This window comes from Apteryx mantelli, chromosome 19 (assembly GCF_036417845.1).
Source record: "Apteryx mantelli isolate bAptMan1 chromosome 19, bAptMan1.hap1, whole genome shotgun sequence".
Taxonomy (NCBI): domain Eukaryota; kingdom Metazoa; phylum Chordata; class Aves; order Apterygiformes; family Apterygidae; genus Apteryx; species Apteryx mantelli.
Window position 1 is genome coordinate 7,867,672 of NC_089996.1, and position 22,332 is coordinate 7,890,003.

Below are 22,332 nucleotides of genomic sequence, written 5' to 3' on the forward strand. Positions count from 1 at the left end.
CATGCCAAAGGTCTGGTGGTACCTGTTCTTGGGCATCTTTGCCCCATAGCACGCCCACTGGAATAGCCTGTTCAGTTCAGGTTGAACTCAGGGACTCCCTCTCCTTCACCCATCAGTTTTTCCAGCAAACTGGTGTTCCTGGCAGTGCTGGGCTCCTGGCTTAGGCTATTTACTGGTTGTGCTACAGGAATGTTCGGGACATTGCTAGGTCTCGAGAAGTGCCCTCAGCCCTTTGATACCGGTGTCTGGTGCTTCATTTGAATGTCTGCTTCCAGTCTGCTGTTCCAAAATGATACAAAAATGGTGTACAGCCCAGCAATTCATAACAGCCACAATTCCCTCAATGCTAAATCCCCCTCAGATAGCTGCACATGGAGACACTGTCCTCATTTTGCTGGAGCTGGCATTAAATGGGTGCAGGCAAGCTACAGTAGCCTGCATAGGGCTAAACACTGAATCATAAAGTGCCCTAAAACTTCCTGAATGAGGAAGAAATTAGTGGGTTGGAAAAGCTGAAAACTGCAGGAATTATGGGAACAACAGTGGAGGACTGTCTTCAAACCCTATACTTTGTGACTGTTATGTACACTCTGCAAAAGGAGGCAGGTCACAGGATTGATCTTAGTTTGGCTCAGATACACACGGGTACCGGGGCTGTTCAAAAGCTGGGTTGCTAAAACCAGCCTTTAAATTCACAGCTGGTTCCCAGATTGGTTGAGACCGACCTCTGGTGTCCTCTGCTCACTTTTGTTGCAGCTTAGTTATCTGGGAGCCACGCGGCGTGTCCGTGGCCGCTGCTGTGGCTGTGATGCTGCTGCTGAATGTGCTCACGCGTCTACACACAACGTTCCTGGCGAGAGCAGATGTCAGCCAAACGCCATACAAACCAGGGCAGATCCCCGCTGAAGGGGGCAGTGGTTGCATTTAGGAGAAAGGGAAACTTTCCAGATCGCCCTAACGGCGAGCTCCAGGCTTGGGACGTTCATGAGTGGTTCCGCAAGCTCCCAGCCAGCTCAGCCAGCAGGGAAGCAGCTCAGAAATGGGGCCCTTCATGTGCAGCTGGAGAGGAAATTTCATCTTGTCCTGCACAAAGGCAAGAAGCTGACGGCCAGCAGCATGAGAGACGCAGAGGAAGGGGATATGCAAAAGCATGTGATGCAGAGAGTTTGTAGCAGTAGCAGCTGATGGTGAGTGAGGTAGCTGGAGGAATGAGAGTGCTGGCAGGCTGCTTTGACCTATAGGGAGAAAAGATTGAGCATTTGGGGAAAAAGGTCACGAAAGGCAGAAGGAAGAGTATCAGGAATGCTTTGCGGTGGTGAGTGGGGACCCAGTCTGACCTCTCCCTTTCTTGGCTTGGCATCATCCTGCCCCTCCTCTCGCTTTCTACAGAATTTCCTCTCTCTCCAGGCCGGCAGAGATCTAGACCCTCGCTCGATCGCTGGTAAAGCTCAGGCTGCAGCACTCGCCTGAGCTTTGCAAGCAACAGCACGCCTGGAGCTTCTGCTGGGCCCCGGGCTTAGCAAGAGAAGTTTCTTTTTGCTGCTCGTTACAAGCAGAGTGATGCCGATCTCTCTGTGAATCTTAAGAAGGGCAGAAAGTGTGGGTCCCCTTCTTCGTTGAAACGATTCATTATACAGCACCAAGAAACCGTAAGAATCGAGCAAGTGATTTCTTTTGTTTAATAAACTCTTTCTTGTATCATGCTGTGTGTTCTCTAGATGACCACTAGTCCCCTGTTTCTAGTGTGAGCCACCCTGCCCTTGACAGCAGTGAGTAATAAACATTCCACAACATAAATAATGGGAAATCCGGTTTTGTGTCTGAAGTACTGTTCAAAAGCACCTTGGTGTTATGCAGTTTTGCTGAGGACCTTTGGCTGACAGATTTTCCCATGAAATAAAAAGTGCTAGCTGTTGACATGCAAATGTATCTGAAGTGTACACTTTTACCATCAAATTTTTCTGCTTTCTGGCTTAAAATCCTTTTTGCATGGAAGAGTAAAACCAAGGATAGCTTTAGAGGGCAGAAGTTGTCTGAACTTTAACAGAAGTTCACTTTGTGTTTTGCATTGAAATTCAGGTTGCTGCTTCTCTGGTCTAAAGTGATTCCTCAGTCACTTCAGGTGGTGATGCACGGTCCTGCACAGAGCAGAGAAGCAGCGTGATTTAGGAGTAGCAGTAGCAGAACTATTCCCTAGTTTGCCTCTGGCCATCTGGGGGAAGCTGCTTATGTTAACTGAACTGTGTCTCATAGTTTCTTCTCATTTTAAACAGCGAATAGGAATAGGATGAAAGCATGTAAGTCAGTGCCTGCTGCATATGGAATGTATGGAGTATGGCGATACACGTGAGAATCACTAAGACTGTGTATGAGACTTGGAGGCAACACCTCCATCTAAAGCCCATGCGCATCTACTGGAACTGGCTACATTTGGCAGGGCCTGGAGCGAAGTCTTAGCAGTTGAGTGCTTTAGAAGGGGGACTCCAAATGAATCCAAGTCTGTCTCTTTGCAGTGTGATCCAAAACTCCATCTCATGTATTTTAATAAATAAGAATTTAACATCTTTCTGTCTAGATGCAAAAATGGTGAGAAACACGAGCTGTGGCCATTGCTACTGGAAAGTTTTATTCCTGTATCGTTGTCTGTAGTAGGGATATCACTGGTACGCAGTGCAGGCACTCGTTTCTTTGAGTTAACGCTCTTAAGCAGACAACACCTGGGAATGTATGAATGAGTTTAGATTAGTCAGAATCAATACTTACTTGGGCGGTAATGAGCACTGGTCCACGTTTGAATTGTTCGCAGTCAAGTGTCTGACTTGGAAGTGTCTGAAGGGTGCATTGACGTCTGTCCTGATCCTCGGACCGTGCATGGGCGCAGACGTCGGGGCAGAGGAAATGGCACACCCGTGGGGGTTAGACACTAGGACTCTCAGCCCTCGGAGCTTCCATTTCTGCGATCAAGCCCACAACTAAAGGCAGAACAGGATGGGCTGAGCTTTCAGTTACGCTGAAGGAACCTGGAGTTGTTCCAGGGAAATCACAAAGCAAGGTTAACTCCAGCCTGACTCTGCTGTTAATGACAGCAAAATGTATTTGGCCCCTGTGCTGCACAGATGTTCTTGGAGAAATGGACCCCATTTGTCCCAAGCTGCTGGTGACTTTCACACATTTCCCTCTGATCACTTTAGGTCTTAGCTAGCAGGTTCCTGACTTACTTCCTCGTTACCTCTTAGATGATTAAGTATTTTTCCTGTATTTAGGAGAGTGAATTAATGGTAAGGATTTCCAGTGTCTGTTAAGTTGCTCTCTGAGGCAAACTGTTGCTCACATGTGGCGATGAGATTTTTTGGGTGGATATGTCAGATCCATCAAAAAAATATACCTTTCATCGCCCTCTCATTCTTACTTCATGGGCTTAATTAATAATGCCAGGCTGCTTTTCAGTCCTTTGGCCAGGTTCTGATCTCAGATAAACAGCAGAGTAGTGTGATTTAACAGCCTTGCTGATTCCCAGTGTCACTGGCTTGGAAAAAAAAATCATTAAAAAAATAAAGAAAAACAAGCCCACCTCCTGTTTTTTTTTCCAGCACGGAGTTGCAGAAGTCACTCTGCAGGGAGCTGGTCTCTCTCAGGAAGCCCGGGAAGTGGCGTTTTGGAATTAATATATTGCTCATCGGCTGTATCTTTTGTTGTGAACAGGAACATCTCATATCACAAGGGCTTTGCTGTTCTCTATTAAATAGGAAGTTGCTCTTTTAATGTTAAGAGGTAAGGGCAGGCGCGGACTGTCAGAGCTCCATTGACTCCGCCAGCTGAAAGCGTATTCCAGTGCTGCTGCGCTTAGCGTTTTCCTCGTGTTATATAAACATCTCTGTTTTATAGTTGGGGCCAGGATGTGCAATCTACGGATTGCTGCCTGTCCCTTGTCAGAGGCAGAGCTGCGCGAGGAACTGCGGGAGCTCCTCAGCACCGGGGAGGGACAGGAGTGATCTCTGGCAGAGCCGATGCTAAGGACTTGGATCAGAGCGGTTGGCACTCGTGCCAACATTGAGGTCCTGCTGCCACATGGGCATGCTGGCTTCAGGTGAGCCCAGCACCTGCCTCTGCTAAAGAAGTTGCTGGGAGCTGAAAATGGAGCTCTTATACAGGGTCCCTAAAATGTGCTTCAGTGCTTGCTTGAAGGTACCACACAAAAACTTGGGCTCATGATGCCAGAAGTCGCCAAGACAGTTTGTGATGCTGATACTAGATCACAGATATTCTAGGCTTTTACACCGGGGGGGGACCACCAGGAAAGCTGGCAAGAAAGCCCGGTTTTGCAGCACAGCCTTTCCTAAGGATTAAGGGAGAATATGGCAATTGTATCTCAGGCCAGTGGGCTTGGGCACAGCAAAGTTCATACTCAAAAGTCTTAACTTGCTTTTGTAGCTCTGCTTGAAATCACTTGCCTTCTATTGACAACTCCTGTGTCTTTCTAAATCCTTATTGCAGATGTGACTTTCCATCAGTTCAGATGTTGCAGGATCTGGACCTGCACATCCATAGCAGCAAAGACACCATGATCACTTCTTTTTTCTCTGCGTGCGTAGGAGTCACGTTTATCTCCATGCTGCCAGGCAAAGGAGGATGCCACACCTCTGGGAGCTTCTGGGGTTGGGTGGAGTGGGGAAGCGGAGAAGCAAGACACAGGCTTTGAGGAGCTCGAGAGCTGCGTTTCATGGATTTGCCTTTGAATCCAGGGCATTTTGAGACTTGGAACGTGTTTCTAGGGGCCCTGGGGGAGGAGGGTGACAATAAATCTGGGTCATAAATAACAGCCTGTTGCCATTCTAGTGATTTTTGACACACTGTGCTTTTCTGACAACAAATGGAGCAACAGACTGTAATCCGTGGGGCTTTCCTTGGCTCTCGAGCTGAGAAGGCGCTCGCTCCAAGTGGGTTTGGCTGCAAGGAACTCCCAGCTCTGGGGGTGAAGGTCAGAGGGGAGAGGAAGCGAAAGCACAGATAACGCTTTGTGTGGCTCTTCCCTTGCCAGACTTGGAGATTTTGTTGTCCTCAAAATTTGCCTCTTGCCCATTGCTCAGGAAAGCTTGATGGGTGATGCTGTGGCTGTTCCTAGAGGAAAATCCAGTGTTACAGCTCCAGAAGTGCATGTACATCTCCATCAGGAGAAAGCACCCAAAGAAAATGCAGGCCAAGTATGTCCTGCAAATGCCTAACAGGTCTAATTGCTGGGGCTGAAAATTCATCCTCTGGTGTCTGGGGTGGGCTGGGGAGCCCTTGTGACAGAAGGGAGACAGTCGGTCTCTCTGTGAGTGTGGCTGAAAGACAGAGTTAGTCTTGTAAAAGATCAGAAGTAGTAATGAGAGAGATTCAAAAAAGTCCCAGGTCCCCATTTTGGGGATGGAAAACTTTGCAGGATACCCCAGAGAGTGTGGGACATCTTGAACTCTGTCTGGCTTGGAATGCGTTTCCCTGGAAGATGTCCAATTCATCCCCTGGGAACCATCCTTCTGCTGCGTAATGTGACAAACTGGCCGGTGTGTCCCTTCCACCTGGGTTCAGACCTTCCCACACCTGGCTACGCCTTTCTGTGCAAAGGCTGTGGCCGATTCCAATTACAGTTTCCTTGTAAAATGGGATTTTTAATTGTGCTTATAGGCCCTGTCACCCTTCCTTGAGTTTTGCCAGCTCTTCTCTGTATTAGCTAGAAGATTGTTAGATGTAGAAGGAAGACAAAAGCACTGCATTCAATGTGCCTTTTTTGTGCTTTATTCAGGAAGATAAAGAGAATTGTTTGTAAGTGCAACTTTGCCTAACATCCATTACAAGGTGATGTATTGAGGGAGGCTCTGTCACTGTCTGGTTCTCAGGACAGGGATGGGTTGTCTTCTCTTTCTTACAGTCAGTAGATGTTCAGCACATCTGACATGCGAGAACTGGGCTGGACTATTTGCCTTCTTTTGGACGCAATCCAGCCTGGACTATTTGCCTTCTTTTGGAAGCAATCCAGGCTGAAAAGCTGGATTGAGCGTGAAAGCTCATCCTGTGGTTTAATGGCTAATACTGCGTCCTTGTTTAACTCCCACGCTTTTGTGCCTTGCGAGTGGGTAGGAAAGACTGCAGAGCCTGTACTGTGCACGGATCCCAACTCATCTTTGTGGAAAGCAGCATGAATGTTCATTATGCTTTGGAGTGCTTGCTCCATAGTTTTATTGTAATGTTTATTATTGCACAGGAGCGACTGTGAAAATCATGACAGGTTGTAGCTGGTCGGCATGTCTAAATGATGTAGGATGGTAGCAATAACTGTGGGGGAATGGTTGTTTCTTATTTTGAAATCGGTAAGATTGTCTTCCGCTGGTGCATTTACACAAACTTGACTTCTGCTGATAACATCGTCCTCTCTGCCAGGATGAGTGTTAGGGGCCTGTGGCAGCTTCCTGTGCCGTTGTGATGCTGGCTGTAGTCAACAGAGGGTTGACAGAGCTCAGAGATCAGCAGCTAAGCAATCTTGGGTAAGGATGTTTGCAGAGAAAAGTTATGCAAACCTGCATTTTCTGAAGAAATCAGCAAAGCTGCTGAGCGATGCAAATCAGTTTGACAGTGAAGTCGAGACCAATCCTTTAGAGATCAGCAGGCAAGCTTTATTATATGTCTGCAACAACGTGACTGAAAAGGAATCCAAGTGTCCCAAAACTAATGTTGTTCTCAGCAGATTGAGGAATCTGGTGCTGATGCTGGTGTGTTCTTATCTCAACAGCCACCTAACACTGCTCTGGGATCCTGTAGAAATCTGTCTTTCATTTTCCCAGGTCTTTTGCAGGTTTGGAATGTAATGCACGGTGCGTGGTAGAAATGTGGATGATGCTCTAGGTAGGAAGTCAAATTGAAAGGGATTGAGGGATTGGCATCTGTTGGCAACCCATGTCTGAACTAAGCAAATAGTTTTTTTTTTTTCTTTTTTTTTTGAAAAAGTACTGAGCAGAACTCATGGGGCTAACATAGGAGGAGAGATCCTGTGTTTTTTGTAAGCTCAGTAGAAACTTTCTGAGCTACTACTGCAGTGCAAATGCTGAATTTGGTTCATTTTCTTCTCCAAGGCTGTAGATTAAGGCAGCTTGATTGGTAAACAGAGTAAATGTGATGTCTGTTCAGACCTCTGAGAGACTTAATTTTGCCATATCCGTGTGGATTTATGGTGTCAATCCTGTGTTGTTTAATGCTTACAAACCTGAAAATTCTCAGTATAAAAATTCCAAACACTGAATATATTCAGCTGCCACATACAATTGTCAAATGGGTCCCCCCAGCTTTCTTAAATGGCACAGAAAGTTATGCCAATCAGCCCGCAGCAATACCTGCTTTACTGGTCTGTGCCGTTCACCTTGTTAAATAGCTGCAGTGTGTCTGTCTCAGTGGTGCTCACCCGACGTCACACTAGGAGAAGGGCAGTCTAGGAGATATAGCCCTTTCCAGCGTTGAGCAGAGATCTTGAGAGCTGTGCGGGTGCTAGGGGTTGAAAACCTGGCCCTGAGCTCAGTAGAAAATCGGGAGGGTTTTGACGGCACTCTGAGCAACAACAGGGCATGAATGACAGCATCTTCATGGTAGCATGTAGAAAAGGGTCTGCAGAAACTGGCTCAACGTCCAGGAGTTTATTTCATACGAGCCTGGGCAAAGCTGTGAAATACTAAAGCTTTTAGCCACATCTGACGTGAGGGTGCTGTAACACCGCTGGCCTTGGTCAATATATTATTAAACTTCTATGAAGGTGTTTAAGTGAAGACAGGATGGAGGTTTCTGCAAAGAGCACGACAGCACAGAACACAATGGAATTTGCTAGCGAGCCGTACGATTTTTCCTGCCCTCCCGCTTCACCTAGGTCTGTGGATGTGTTGAAAATATATGAGGTGAGCACGTTTTGGTATGAATGTGGCTGGCAGCAGACACAGATCATGGCTTAAACATGTGCGTTGCAAGAAAGAGGCTTTCTTGAAGCAGACAGAGAGGCCTGCTGTTGCCGTGCAGCCGTATTCATCGCCAGCGCTGATGCTAACATCATTATCAACATGTTTATATGAAGCTTGGCTGCAAAATGGCTCATCGTCCTCAAGTTTTTTCAGGAGAGTCTGTAGCTTTACTAAATACTTCTTTTATTGTGCTGCCAGGGGCTCTCCTAGAAGCCAGTAAAGGAGGTGGCCTATTTGGCCACAGTGATGTCTGGACCGGAGGTTCAAATCCCATGTATCTTAAATCTGTCTGCAGACTGGCAGGAGACCAAGTGGGTACCTTTTTCTCCAAATAATTGACTGCTTATGTGCAAATCAGCTTTTAACTGCTTCCATGATGCCTGGCTCACCAAAGCAGAGGGAAAGCATGTCTCTTCACCATCAGACTTGACTAGAAAACCTCACCCATCCCACGCTGGTTGATGCAGGGAATTTCAAAGGCAGGAGCAAGTCGACCAGCCTCTTGCTCTTCTGCATGTGGTCACCGTCCATCACTTCGAGGGAGTACCTAATGCTGCTATTGGCCTCCAGCATTTCTTTGTGATGTAGGAAACAGTCCTCCAGCTGGTCTCTGAAGTTATAAGCAAGTGTTGTGAAAAAAAAAGTGTAGTTTGGAAACTACCTAGAGAGGTGAATCCATATTTGCAGACTCTGGAAATCAGATGACACTGGCAGAAGATGTGCGAGAGATCTGCAGCTCAGGTGCCTGGGGCAAGCGGCCGTCACTCCAGGCCTTAAATGCAATGGCTTGTGTCTGCCAGTTGATTCAAGACCCTTCCTGTGGGAGGCTGTTGCAGATAATTTCAAGGCTTGCGTTTCTGTAGAAAAGTAGTCGCCAGTGACCCAGGTGGTAGATCTAGCCAGTAGGGCAGTTTTATTTGACTCTCGGGAATGTTGACTGGTCATTAAACCAACCCAACTGGAGGTATTGTGGTACATGGGGAGTTTCTGGTGGCTGGGAGAGTAGAGGAGAAGCAGGTATGTAAAGACAGAGCTCAGGTCTGGTAGCATTTTCTCACTTGTGTTGGTCTGTCCCTTGATTATTTGTCTGGAAATAACCGTATCCCTTGAGCTTACAGGCGCTGACTATCCCTGCTGAAGCAAGAAAGGCTAATGCTTAATGCCTGCAGCTCTTTCTTCCTTTCACTCCTTTATAGGTAAAGTCACTTCAGGTTTTGTTTCTAGCTTATTTTACTTCTCTTGAACAAGGGTGGTTTAATTCTGTTGGTAGAGCATCTAGTACACTGATGCCACAACCTGTTGTGAGTATCCTAGGTACTAAGGGTGCAAATTAAAATGAAGTATTAGCAGAATATCATGGGGTGAGGTTGAATTTATTGGCTTCTAAGGTGGAGTGCTGAGCAGAGACAGCCTGCCAGGCATGTCTGGAGATTGCAGGAACGATACAGCAGCCAAGCACCTTATGAACTTCTCATTGCTCCTTCGTCTGATTCATTTTTGGGTGCAGTGATGGTGGCACGTATCATCGGAAGAGGAACCTGGCCTGTTCCCTTTTCCCTGCTGGGCTTGGCTGCGGGGGTTATGGGTATGAACAGAGCATGGGTTGTGTGCAGGTAGAGATAAAACAAACCCTGTTTTGTCACTGCTCACTTAGGAAATTTTGACTCTGCAGCCTTCATTTAAAAACAAAAGCAGCAAAGCTAATTACCCTGGAGCCTCCAGCAAGATGTGAGATTTTGTGCAATACCCAGTGAATGGTTTTGTCTCCCAGCTGATGGCTGGATCCGTTTCCTGTCCAGAGTGCACTGGTGGAGAGATCAGCTTATGACAGCACTTTGCGGAGCCAAATGCAACTTTTAAACCCACAGCCAGCCCCGCACCAAGCTTTCCTGTTCATCCTGCCCAGGTGCGTGCTCGGATAAGGCAGCCGGGGTCAGACGGCCGAAGCACACGCTGCTTAAGTAAGTGCCTCTGAATTATATCTGAGTCCAGGACTCCCAAACTCATCTCATCTCCCGAGTTTTACTGTCCTTGCTTGTTGAGGGGGTGGTCTCCTTCCTCCTCATGTTGCTTCCTGCTGCAGCACTGGGAGTCTCCTCTCCTCCCACCTGGCTTCATGCCCTGTCCCCCCCCGGCGCTCGTGCTCTGCCCCCCCGTGCACACGCAGGCCCCTTTCCATTTAGGGCAAATGCTGCCAGGCCCCTGGCTTTGGCCTGCCTGCTGCATATCTCCAAGAGCCTTTGGATCCCCTTTTGTTTGCGGAGGCTGAAATCCCCTGCGTCTGCCGCGCGCGCGTGCCAAGTGCGGCTGGTGCCAGGAGATGGGTCTTGGAAAGCATCGCGCGGGAAAGCTGTGAATGAGGGTAGCCCAAAGCGGCGCCTTGCCCCGGAGGAGGCTTGGTGTTGACAGTGCCTCTGCCCCTCGCAGAAGAGAGGGTGAGCCTGCGAGCTGTGGCGACAGCGTGCGAGTCCCTCGCGTAATAACAGCTTAACCTCAACGGCAAGGAGCGCCCTGCGCCAGCGAGCCTGGAGGCAGCAAGGCTGCGCGCGGGTAGGCAGAGGTTGCCGGGCACGTGAAAGGGACGGAGGGACCTCTAAGGAAATTTCCCTAAAACCTTTCATGTTGGATCTCTTCTGCAGTGGCTATATTTTTAAAACTGCTGTGTGGCTTCTGCATCTGTAGAGGAGGCTGAATTTGTGTTAGGAGCACCCGCTATCTGAGAAATCGGTGCGGAGCAGAGGGCAGTGTCTTGTGTGCCGATGGGATATCTGGTGAGAGGGCATCTTTGCAGTCAGCCCCTTCGCCCTGGCCCTGTTTTTTTTTTAGCAGGAGAGGTAAGTGGTCCCTGAGTACCTGGAGTCCTACTGGGTTTAGTGTGCTTCCCTTGAAGATGCAGCTAGGATGACTGCTTTATTGCTGCCCAGCGAGCCTCCGTTAGCAGGCAAGTGTGGAATCAGTGTATTATAATGGGATCCAGTTAGTGCGGGAGCATCTTGGTTATGTCTCTTTTGTATGTCTGATAGTGTTTGCAGTGAGCTTTTAGAGAGGGCCCTGAGGTCTAAACACAAAGACAGACCTGGCTCACGCCTATGTGACTGGTTTCCCCAAGGGGAGCTGGTTCGTCCTGTTCCATGAGCCTGGCTGCTGGCTGGCTGCTCTGTTTCCCGTTTGGATTTATCCAGCCCAAGAGTTTGTTATGGGATTGATCGTGCCTAATTTTATGTATCTGCCATGCATATGTCTGTGTCTGGCCTAGTCGTGCTGAGGTGGAGCTGAGGGTATGGTCCATCTGACCAGATGTAGGTATCTGCCTTAGGATGATGCAAAAGGCAAAATCCATCAGAACTGCCCATGTCTCTGCTGGCCCGGTGGGAGCTGAGCAGGATTTGCCCAGCACAGACATCCAAAGCATTTGCTCTCTCCCAGCAAACAGCTCTTCCCTGAATTTGCCGCAGGCACTTGCACATTGCGCAGAACTGGAGGCTGTTTCCCGCACGCCGATGTGCGAGAAATGCACAGGTATGTCCTGGGATTGCCTGTGTCCTGCTGCCCACCCCCATCCACGTGCTTTGGCTCTGCGGGAGGCGACGGGCCTTTTGGGTGCAAGTTCACCTTGCTGTACCCGGATGCCAAGGCAGGGCTCAGCTGCAGGCAGTGCTCCCGGCGTGGCGTTCACGGCACGCATCCTCCCTTCTGCTGCCGCGGGGGACTTGGGTGGGTGGCCTGCAGCCACCAGGCGCTGACTGGAGACATGACGGTGCTTCTGCATCCCAGGCAGCCTGCACATACCTGGCGTGAGCGAGAGCTGCTCCTCGGTGCCCCGTTCGTGCAGCAGCCCTGGCGGGAGCAAGCAAAGGGCCGGGCAGCGAGCAGCTCTCACGGCTGGCGGGGTGCCGAGAGGAAGCTGCTGCACCGGCGTTAGAGACATCCTTTCCCCACCCGCAGCAGAGAGGATGATTCAGCGGCCTTCACCGCTCCAGAAGGCATCTCAGACGTTTTACCTAGGCTGGCCGGAGAGCCTGCGGGCGCCCCTTCCCACCCTTGTGCTGGTGGTTCGGAGGACGAGGGAAGGCCGGGGCTGCGCTAGGCGCCGTACGGATGCAGAGCAGCACGCCTCAGCTGGCGTGCAGACCATACCTGTGTTTTGTATCCTCGGGGGGGGGGGGCTTTCCCTGGCGTTTCCAAAGGCTTTCAAAAGGAAAGGAAACTTGTGTTCGTTCTTCCTCCCCTCTCTATCCGCCTGCCCTTGTTTCCTTCTCCTTAGCGTAGCGCAGCGAACTCGCGGCGCTTTGTCCGGGCTGCGCAGAGGAAGCCGAGTGGGCGTGGGACTGAGGCTCGCTGTGGGAATTGTTCTTATCAATCTTTTTGTGGTTGAAAAAGAACAATCCTAATAAAATCTTTGCTGGTGAGAAAGGAGCTCAGGAGGTACAGCTGGCCCGGAGGCCTGATCTGCAGCTCGTAGCCCTTTCTGCGCCTCGGCATTTGCTTTTCGGGTCTTTGCGGTGCCTGCAGACATGGTTGCGTGTCTGAAATATCTCAGAAGAGCAGGGAGAACCAAGGGGCTGGTGTGGGGAGCCAGAGCTGCTGAAAACGGCTTCTCCGAGAAGCAGGGGAGAAGCATAGGAAAAGCAAGTTTCCTAAAGTGAGCTGGTATATTTATGACTGGAAAGTTTGGGGTTGAAAAGGTCGTGAACAGGCAGCTGAAAAGAGCAGCAGAGGCAGTATCTGTAAGAGCTGCTTTCCCAGCTCCGGCATGCCGTACCCAGCTGCGCGGAGCAAGAAGGGAGGCTTGGAGAGCGGCGCTGCGTCTAGCGGGCCTGGCGTAACTTGAGAAGGAGGGGGAGGAAGGGATGGATGGATGGAGAAGGAGGGTGCCTAAGGAAGCTGGGATGTGCGTGTGGGAGGAGGGCCGGGCTTTGCATCTGCCGGACCAGGCGGTGGTGATCTCTGCGCTACCCCGGTATGGAAAGCCCATCCTGTGCCTGCGTCTTCTCTTTGTTGGGGAGGGATGACATTTCCAGCCCTGCCTTGGATACCACATGAAAACAAGAACGAGACACATCTGGAAGCCGAGTGCATGTGTGTAACAGTGCCAGTATGTCTCTTCCTGCAAACTCTCCCTAATTAGGGACTGCCGGGAACTTCTCAGTAACGGGAATGGCTTTTTTTTCTCCCCTTGCAACTACCATAGGGCGCGCACATGGTGGCAACGGGGGGAGGTCTTCTGCACCTCGAGATAAAGGCACTGCAATTTCTTCTGGAGTCAGATGCACCCCTCAGCCACAGGGGAAGGCTTTGCAAATGGAAACATGCTGTGCTCTGTGTGTGTGCGTGTGTTAAAGTCATCAGAGGATGAGCAAGGTTTCTGAATCCTCACGCTCCCATTAAAATATCTCTGCTGTCGTGCAACACTGGGTTTTGTGCCTGTGTTTGGCTTTAACATTAAAACGTGCTATTTAATAATACTTTAATTAAATAATTAAAATAAATATAATTTCTGCTAATCTGCACTTGGGCCTTAACCCACTGAACCTCATATTTTCTTAAGAAAATCCGCCCTGAACGTAAATGAGAAAAATAAGGGAGTTAGCCTGCGTTTGGTTTGACGGCATGAGGCTCAGGCAGATGCAGTTCCTTCCGTCCCCTTTGCGTTTCCCTCCACGCAAGCCTCTTCTGCCATTTAATCAACGCCAGTGAATTGTGCTTGCCTTTCCTTCCCAGGCATCGCACTCTCGCAGCCCGCCCCACCGACGGGCTGGGGAGCCGGCAGGACCTGTCCGGCGGAGGACGAGCGTGGGCTGCGCGAATGCTCTGTTTTTCCCCTCCGCACGTCCCCTTCCCTCCCTTCGGTATCGGACCTGCCGGCTGGCTCTTTGGCTTGTGCTGGGGCGCTCGCTGGGCGTCTCGGCCCGGGCTCGGCAGTGGGTTTTCCTTTCCAGGTTCTCGGCACGCACGGTAGCCAGAATTGCTGGCTCTGCGCGAAAGACGTCAAGCTGGGCTCTGACACCGATGCGACGAGCGACTCGGGGGTTTGCAGCATGAGGTCAGCGTAGTCAACAGCCCGCTCATTGAGCACATACAGGTCACTGTATAAATGGACAAATTGCTCATTCAAGTCAATAAGGCTTTGAGTGCTGCTGGAAGCATAGCCGGGAGGGAGGGGGGCACGTTCTTGCCAGCTACAGCCCTGCAGCTGAGGAAAGCAGCACAAGGAAGACTTCATGGAGGCTGCCTGGAGCCCAGGGCCCTCTGCCTGCATCCTTCTGGCTGCTCCTTATCCCTCCACATGTCCTGCCCTATTCAGCAAGTCTGGTCTCCTCCTAAGCACACATTTCCCTGCCTTTTCTGTGCTGCATCTGCCAGCGTTCCTGCCACAAGCATGCAGAGCTGCAGAAATAGGGAAACTGAGGAAGAGCGTGTTCTCCCGGAGCAGAGTTGTGTGTTCAGAGCCCAGTGGTGCCATCAGGCTCTGAGCAGAGCTGTTGCTAATTTGTGGTTGTCCTTCCTAATCACTTGGATCACGTGCCTGGTTTGAATTCCAGCCTCTGATCCTAGCACCAGTGTAAATCCAGGGCAGTCATTGATTCCAACTTAGGCAAGGGAAGATTCAGTCTCTGGATGCTGTTGGGAACTGTATAAAGTTTGTGCACGCGTGGCACAGAAAAGACACCACTCGGTTCTCAGATGAATGGAGTGAGAAGATGAATGTCAGTCCTACAGTGGCCCTGCCCACTGGTCCTTTGTCCTGTTTGACGAGGAGCTTATCTTTGCTCTTACTGCTGACATAGTGGAGTTAAACTCGGGATGAAGTTAAGCCTTTATCTTCTCCACATATATCTCCCTACTGGAGGTAGAAGAGAAGAGGAAGCAGAGATCTTGGACCTACAGTTGTTCCTCTACCTGCCCAGCTCTGATGGGGTCTCTCAGGCTCTGGGGTTGTCCCATGACACCATGCTTGCTATTTCACCAATTTGTCCAGTGAACGTCTGAGAAGCTGTAGGGTGGAAGGGCACCTCATTCCTCATGCTCCGGCTGTCACAGGCACCACATCATATTCTCTTTACTACAAGTGGCCATGACCCACCTGGAAACTTGTGTGATTTTTTGCCCCCTTGATTTCATGGCAGTCCCTGTATTGCTCCCATCACTGGCTATTAGCATCTTCTTCTAATTCGCAGCCTATGGGTATTACTGACCTGCTTATATTTATAAAAGTGTTTGGTTTTGGATTTAGGCTTTTTTTATTCTTTTGGCTATGGTGATCTTTGCCCACAGTACCTTTCCCCTGTGGTGTATATCATTGCAATATTTCTAGCAGCCATAAAGCCTTTCAGCCTTCTTTTTTGCTAGCTTTTACTTATGCTGAGTAGCCAGGATGAGACCAGACAGAGCACTAATGATTTCTACTTTGCTACTGAAAGTATCTTCTTTACTACATTTAGGAGGACGCTCACTTTTTTTTACTTTTTTTTTTAACTGCATCGCACTGGTGGCTCAAAGTCAAGCTGTGACCCACCAGTGCAGTGAGGTCCTGATGATTAACTCTCTGTTCAGAAGTGAAGACTTCGTTAAAAACCCCTTAGGTACTGACTTGCATTCATTCTGCTAGTTGTCATCCTGCTTCTGTTATCCAGTCTTCAACTCTATCCAATTCATTTTGTGCAGGACACTGACTCTCTGTTTATAGACGTCACTTTGTAGCCTTGCGGCACCAGGCAGATGAGAGATGAGATCTGACTGCATTTAATTGTCCAACAATCTTAAATCAGTAAATCTATTTTGCATTTTGTAACCTTTTCCATGATCTTAGTTTCCTTACAAATGTGCATCTTTCATGGCTCAGTGTCCTTAAGCAGAGACCTTTCCTTGCCCAACTTCTGTGTTTTTTCAGAACTAGAGTTGAGCAAAGATTTTTCTCACTAGGGTTTGAGTTTTTGAACTGGAGCAGAACTGGATTGGGAGCTTCAGAGAACTGCAGTGAACTTTTGGACTCCTCTTCCTTTTAACTTCCTGGTTAAGCCAGGATGGGAAGTGTGAATATCATTGAAATAAGGCTATCCGCAGTGTATTTCCTACTCCCTTAGAAGCAGGAAGAGTCTGAAGTCTTGTGAAAGAGCTTTTCCTTGTGAGAATTCCTGCGTAATCAGTAGGGCTGGATTTATGGTGTCATCTACATAAAAGCACAGGCGGAGATGTTGGGAACTGAACGTTTTTTCTTCTTCCGGAGTCTTTCACATCCCCTGCCAGTCATACTGGCACGGTTTCCAAAGAGCCCGGGGCCAGATTCTGCAGTGCCCAGCACCACAGTTAGGGCCTGGTCTTCCTAAAAGTTTATTACTTGCTAGGTCCCTATTTCTGAGTGATTGATGTTATGTGCCTCAGTTCTCCCAGCTGTAAAACGGAGATCGTAACACCTCTTCATGCTGGATTTGGAAGCAGAAACGTTTTTTGGGCAGAAGCATAAGAACTTGAAAGGTGCAGGGAACACACGAGCAGAAGGCAAGGATGTGTCGGTAATTGCAAAAGCCTTTTTTGCTTATAGAGAAGAGATGTTACTAGCCATTCCTTCATCTTCAGAATCTGCCTTTTTGGGGGCTGTTATACCTTTGTTTTAATATGTTGCCCCATATTGGTGCTGCCCTTTGGACACAAGCTGTCCGGATGGCCCTGTTGGTGCTGCACTGTGATTAGCTGTGAAGCGATGCTGCAGGGATGCTGGCCACCTACGTGGATGGCAGAGGGGTTAGTGTTGTATGGTGCAAGATCCTCTACCCACACTGTGCACCTACCCTAAAAGGCTGAGAAGGATGTTTCATCCATGATCAGTGGCAAATTGAGCTCAGCAGTGAAGACTTTTGGATTTCCAGTGGAAATATGAGGCTGTTAATAAGGATACTTAGATGCTCTTACGTAGTACTTTTGATGAGTAAGTCTCAAAGCATTTTATAGAGGAGGCTAGAATCCATAAAGGGTTCTGTTTTCTAATTAAAATAAGAGGAGGAAAAGGAAGATGACGTGGATTAATTTACCTGCTTTCGTGTGCTAGATAATTTAAGATTCATGTAGCCGCAATGACTCATGCCATGTAGTCTAAGCGAGCCTCTGCTTATGACTGCAGCAGATTGCGAGTCTGATAAGAGAGCAGCGAGGGTTCAGAAAAACCTTGACTTGTGGGAGGAAGAAAATCTGCCTGAAAACTGCATTCTTGGCGGCCTGCAAACAAACTGCAGTGCTGTTTAACATGTGTGTGGATAGAAAAGTCTCGTCTGCCTTAGCCCGACTTGAAAAAGTATCTTCTAATGCTGATACCTTCCATGTCCCTGGGTTTTTTTCCCTCTTGCTGCTCTCTCTTCTTGAAGTGACTTTCTGTCTTCTCTGCATCTCCAGGCAGTTAATGGTCCACCAAATCTAGTTTTAGGGCAAAAGCAGTGACCGGTACTTGCTGCTTCTGAGGAAGGCTGTACTGTGATTTGGAGAAGCCCATGAGGTCCACCACTGTCTGGAGGGACTGGAGAGCCACTTGAGCTCCTGAGCACAGAGCTAATACTACTGTTTACTTAACCTGGTCGTTAAGTGCTTTGGACAGTAGGATGCCTTTGCCAAAATCTGCACTAGGAAGCGTGGTTGTCCTTGTAAGGCGTTGCAGGTTTCAGCGGGACATGTGCACAACATCTGTAAGTATGAAATGGCAGGAATGGAGAGCAGCCTAATGTCAGCATCTGGGGGAAGGTGGAGGTCTCAGCAGCTAGCTCAGCTGCCGGAATTTGACCGAGTGCTTTATGGGGCCTGGGAGAAGCAGATCACAGAAGACAGACAAGTTAAGAGAACATATTTTAAAAAGTCAAGACCACACCATTCAAGATGTTAGTGACAGCCCAAGAGAAGATTACCCAAGGAACAAGAGTCGAAGTTACTTGCAAGTGCTGAGCATCATCAGATCATGCTAGTCTAAAGTTGGTGATCTCCTGTTTTACAGGCTGCTTTCTCAGAGACCAGAGATCACTTCTAGGACAGCTAAAGAGCATCACAGGAAGTTTGTTGTTCATCTAAAGAGCAGAGTGATGGGGAATGAAAAAGGGCTGGGCAGTCAATGTGCTGAGTGGCCTGCTTTACTTAGGGAACCGTTGTAATACAGCTAGAAAAGTCAGCTACTTAAAACCATTCTTCAGCTTATGGTTTCCAGAGTAGGGATTGTATATTGGATATCAGTTACCCCAAAAAGGCTTCTGAAGATCCTAGCTATCAGGAAGCTCGAGGTGAGTCCTCTGGTACAGTAAAAAGTTAGTGAGGCCCTTGGCTGTATAAGCAAGGGAGTAGCAAGCAACAGAAGAGATGTGATTTTTATGTGGTATATGGCACTGAGGAGAATGACACAGGTATGCAGTACTCTCTTCTCTTTATTTAAAAAACAGAGTTCTCCCTATTAGAAACAAACAAACAAAACCAAACACTTGTGGAAAATGGGGAAAAAGGAGCAAGAAAATCACACAAATGACTAAGGGACTGGAGAAAATACCTGACACACGGCCCAAAGGAGCAAAACCTGATTAGTTCATCAAAAGGGAGATAATTGACTTGATTAGTGTGGGAGAGCTTTCGTCAGGAGAAGATTCAGGGTCCTAATCTCCTCAATCTGCTAGACAAGGGCGAAACAGAGCCTGCACCAAGACTGAATTTGGATTAGCTGTACAATATGTGTTTTTGATATGCTGATGATGAACCCCAGAAAGAAATTTCAGGGAAAGTGGTAGATTCTCCATCCCTTCGGACTGGGTTCTCCATCTTCATCTGCAAAGCTGTCCACCTTTCTAGAAGAAAAGTTTTAGCCAAACACAGATTTGGGGGCTCAGGATATAGGTGACAAACTAAATGAAATGGTACCTAGCCCGCTAGGTACAGACTAGATGACTGAATGATTCTTTTGGTCTTACGCATGGTAAAGCCATGCCTCTGATAGAGATTAAATCAGATAAAGGTGCAAGAAAGTCTCTAAGAGAGAGAATTATGGGCTTATCTCCCCTCAAGAAAAGCTTGTTCCTCCTCTAAGTAGCAGGAACTTGGGTTATGCACTTGTGGGGTGAGTTGTTTACATATCTTCCTGTTTTAAATATTTACTATTAGAACCCTGGATATTCTTGTTATTCATTACTTGCTGTAATTTTCCATCTTCCTCTTGCCTTTTCAGTGCCTTAGGTACACATGGGTGTAATAGTCACTGTCCTGGCAGCTGATTTTAATGAGAATGAATGCTTACTTATACCCAAGACATTTTATTTTATACTTCTTGGGCATGTCCTCTAGGCCTGTCGATTTGCTGAACCTTTATTAGCAGCAGATATTAGATCCAAGAGGATAACACGTTATCTTTGCTTAGAAAATGCAAAGTGACACGGAGAAGCGAGACTGCATGAAACTATCTCAAACTGTCCTGCTGAAAAGCTTTGAGCATCCTCACCGGCTGTATAGGACAGGCTGATGCCATTATGATACTCTGTAACCAGAATAAATCAAGTAACAGCTTCTTCTAGTGGTTTACTTCTTATTGCCTCCAGTGAACATCAAAAACAGAGTCCCTGTCACAGTGCAACACTCTTCTCTGTGTGACTTTGACCATTAAAAAATACGCTCAGCCCTTCCTAAGATTGGGCCTATCGCTTTGTTTTTTTCACTCTGACAGTGTTGATTTTTAATCTGTCTTGCTTAGTTCATTTTTTCCCTTTTAAAACCAGTCTGCAACCTTGTGATGACAGTGCACCAGGGGGTTATGATTCTTAACAGCCTTCATAGAAGTCTAATCCAGGTTATGCAGCTCCAGCAAGGGAATCGTCACCAGCTTTTAGCAAAGCAGCTTTTTCTCCCTTACTAACTAGGGATAAATATCGACATTTTTACCTACTTGAAGTGGTTTGCGGACGTGACCTGCACGTTAGCACTTGACGAGAGAAATAAAACCACTTTCTTTCAAAGTCAGCGCCACTGGTACGAGTCAGCCAGCATGTGGTCCTGGGTGACGCAGCAAGAGCCACCGCTGCCCGAAGGCTGCGTGTGAGCACGGGAACAGCAAGGACCCAGCCGAGGCGCTGAAACTAGTAGCCCTGGCTGTAAATCCAACTTCATTCTTGCTCTAGTCCAAGGAATTTGGAACAGGTAACAGGGACGTTCGGGTAATAAGGACATTCAGGGAGGCTTGTGCCCGTGTCTTTCTAAATAACAGGTCACATGGCGACACATTTATACGTCTAACCTTGTGATTGCACAGACGTGCAGAGTATGCTGCTCTTTGAACTGTTGTGGTATATTGGTTTCTGATATCGCTAAGAATTTAAATGAAAGAGATCAGCATTAATTTTTGTGAGAGGAGGAGGAAAACCACAGTGTCTATACCTTATAACACCTTGCATCTGTTTTAAAGGTGTGTTGCTCAGACTATTTAAGTGGTTCTCACGTTTTAAAATAATACTTTTCCTTGGATTAAAACCTTAAGCTATTAACAGTGGGTAAAGCCTAGCTCAACATTGCTTTCCATTCTGCTTTTTCTTTTTTTTTAACTTGGAATTTCTTGAGGTTGTGAAATTGTTGCAGTTGGTTTCATTTTCTGGTTCACATGCGCTATCGAAAGTCTGTGGTGGCTGTAGACTTTGGAAGTGGGAGGGCTATAAAATTAAAAGTATAAAATAAGTGATGAAACACGTACCTTCTGCAGTAACAGAGGGCCAGATTTGTCCTCCTGTTTTGCATAATTCTTCTTTGGGAGAACCATAAAGAGGATTAAAACCTGAGCCCATTTAATTTTACTTTTCCCATTGACGTGTCCAAACACATTCAGTGGGTAGCAGTAGCACTTAAACGATGCTACTAACGCATGAGACGGGGCGGATAAAAAGGCAGAGGGTCAGTCAGTGAGGCAGAATCTGAGTCAACACAGGAAGGCAGAAACATTATACAGACTGCAAAAATGGAGAGACGAGGAGGTAAGTCTGCACGGCGGAGACTGTGGCTCGCGTAGGTGCGCGGAGCTCGCGTTCAGCTTGCTAGCTCTGGATGGAGAGGAACACGGCTGCAGCAGCGGAGCTCAGCCCAGCTCGCTACCTGGGTGTTAACTCAGGTTTGGAGCAGGGTTTGCAGTCTCTCCTGTGGCTTCGCGCTAATCATCTACGTTTGGCTGCAGAAACGGCTTGGGTTTGATGGCGATGGGTACCCTTGTGGTAGTTAGCGATTCGGTTTGGTTTGTAGACTTTGAGGAAGGAGCAGCTGTCGGAAGAGAAGGGGGTGACTGAGCTGCTGTTTCCCCAGCAAAGGTGGAGGGAGCGTGGAACTGAAAGGAGAGTGGGTTATTAGCGCTTGAAAGCATCACCGGTGTAAGCCACCAGTTCAGCTCGGTGCCATCCCTTTCCTGGGACATCGCTAGGTCTGCGTCTGTTTAACACCGGTCTCATGTTAAATAGGGAGCGATCTAACGACGCGCCTATACAACGCGGATTTCAGCGCGTGTTTTCTTCTGCGCTAGCGCCCGGTCCGGGGGTGCCGGACGAGCTGACGCCTGCTCCGGCACTGCGGAGAGAAGCCGCAACGGCCGAGGGGAGGCTGAGCAGCGCGGCCCGCCGGGCGCCTCTCGCTGCGTTTAGCGCGGGCTCCGGCGAGCGAGGCCGGGGCGGCGGCGGGCGAGGCGGCGGGCGAGGCGGCCCCGGGCCGGGCCGGCGCAGGACGAGGGGGGGGGGCGGCGGGCGAGGCGGCCCCGGGCCGGGCCGGGCCGGGGGGGGGGGGGGTGGCGGCGTGACGGGCGGCGGGAGCAGCCAGTGCGAGGCGAGGAGGCCGGGCCGGGCCGCGGCGTGGCAGGGAGCCCCGCGTGTGCGCGCGGAGGCGGCCGCTGCCGCTCGCCCTCCTCCATTCATTCGGCCGGCGGGAGGCGGCGGCGGCGGCGGCGGCGGCTGCGCGCACCCGCCCCAGGCACCGCGCAGCCGGGCGGCAGCGCCCCGCCGCCCCGGCCATGGCCGACCCGGCCGTGAACGCCCAGCTGGAGGGCATCATCTCGGACTTCGAAGGTGGGTGGCCCCGGGGGCCCCCTTGCCCCGGGCGGCGCTGCGGAGGAGGGCGGGGAGCGGACGCGGCTCGGCAGCCCGCGGCGCTGGGGAGGGACGGGAGCAGGGCAGGGGAGGGACGGGGGAGCCGCTTGTTGCTCCCCGGCAAATCGAGCCGAAGCGCTGCGGGGAAGGGGCAGGAGCTGCCGCTGTCTCGGTCGGGTCGGGCCGGGCGCCCCCCTGCCGCCCCCCCCGCGCCTCCCCGTGGGCCGCAGCGGTGCGAAAGCCGCAGCGCCGCCGCGGGCGTCTCCGGGTGCCGCGGTGGGGCTGGGGTGGGG

At 49.5% G+C, this 22,332-nt stretch overlaps 1 protein-coding gene across 4 annotated transcripts in view; it reads left to right on the forward strand.

Moving 5' to 3' along the window:
- The window catches only part of SEPTIN9 (septin 9), a 169,421-nt gene that overhangs the window by 53,551 nt on the left and 93,538 nt on the right, over nucleotides 1-22,332 (forward strand). The window contains exon 1 of one of the 4 annotated variants that reach the window (XM_067308115.1): nucleotides 21,894-22,018. The exons of the other annotated variants lie outside the window; for them this stretch is intronic. Within the exon in view, the coding sequence (XP_067164216.1) occupies nucleotides 21,964-22,018 (55 nt within the window). The 5' untranslated portion in view covers nucleotides 21,894-21,963. Of the gene's footprint in view, nucleotides 1-21,893; nucleotides 22,019-22,332 lie in introns of those variants that run through there. 4 annotated transcript variants of the gene reach the window in all.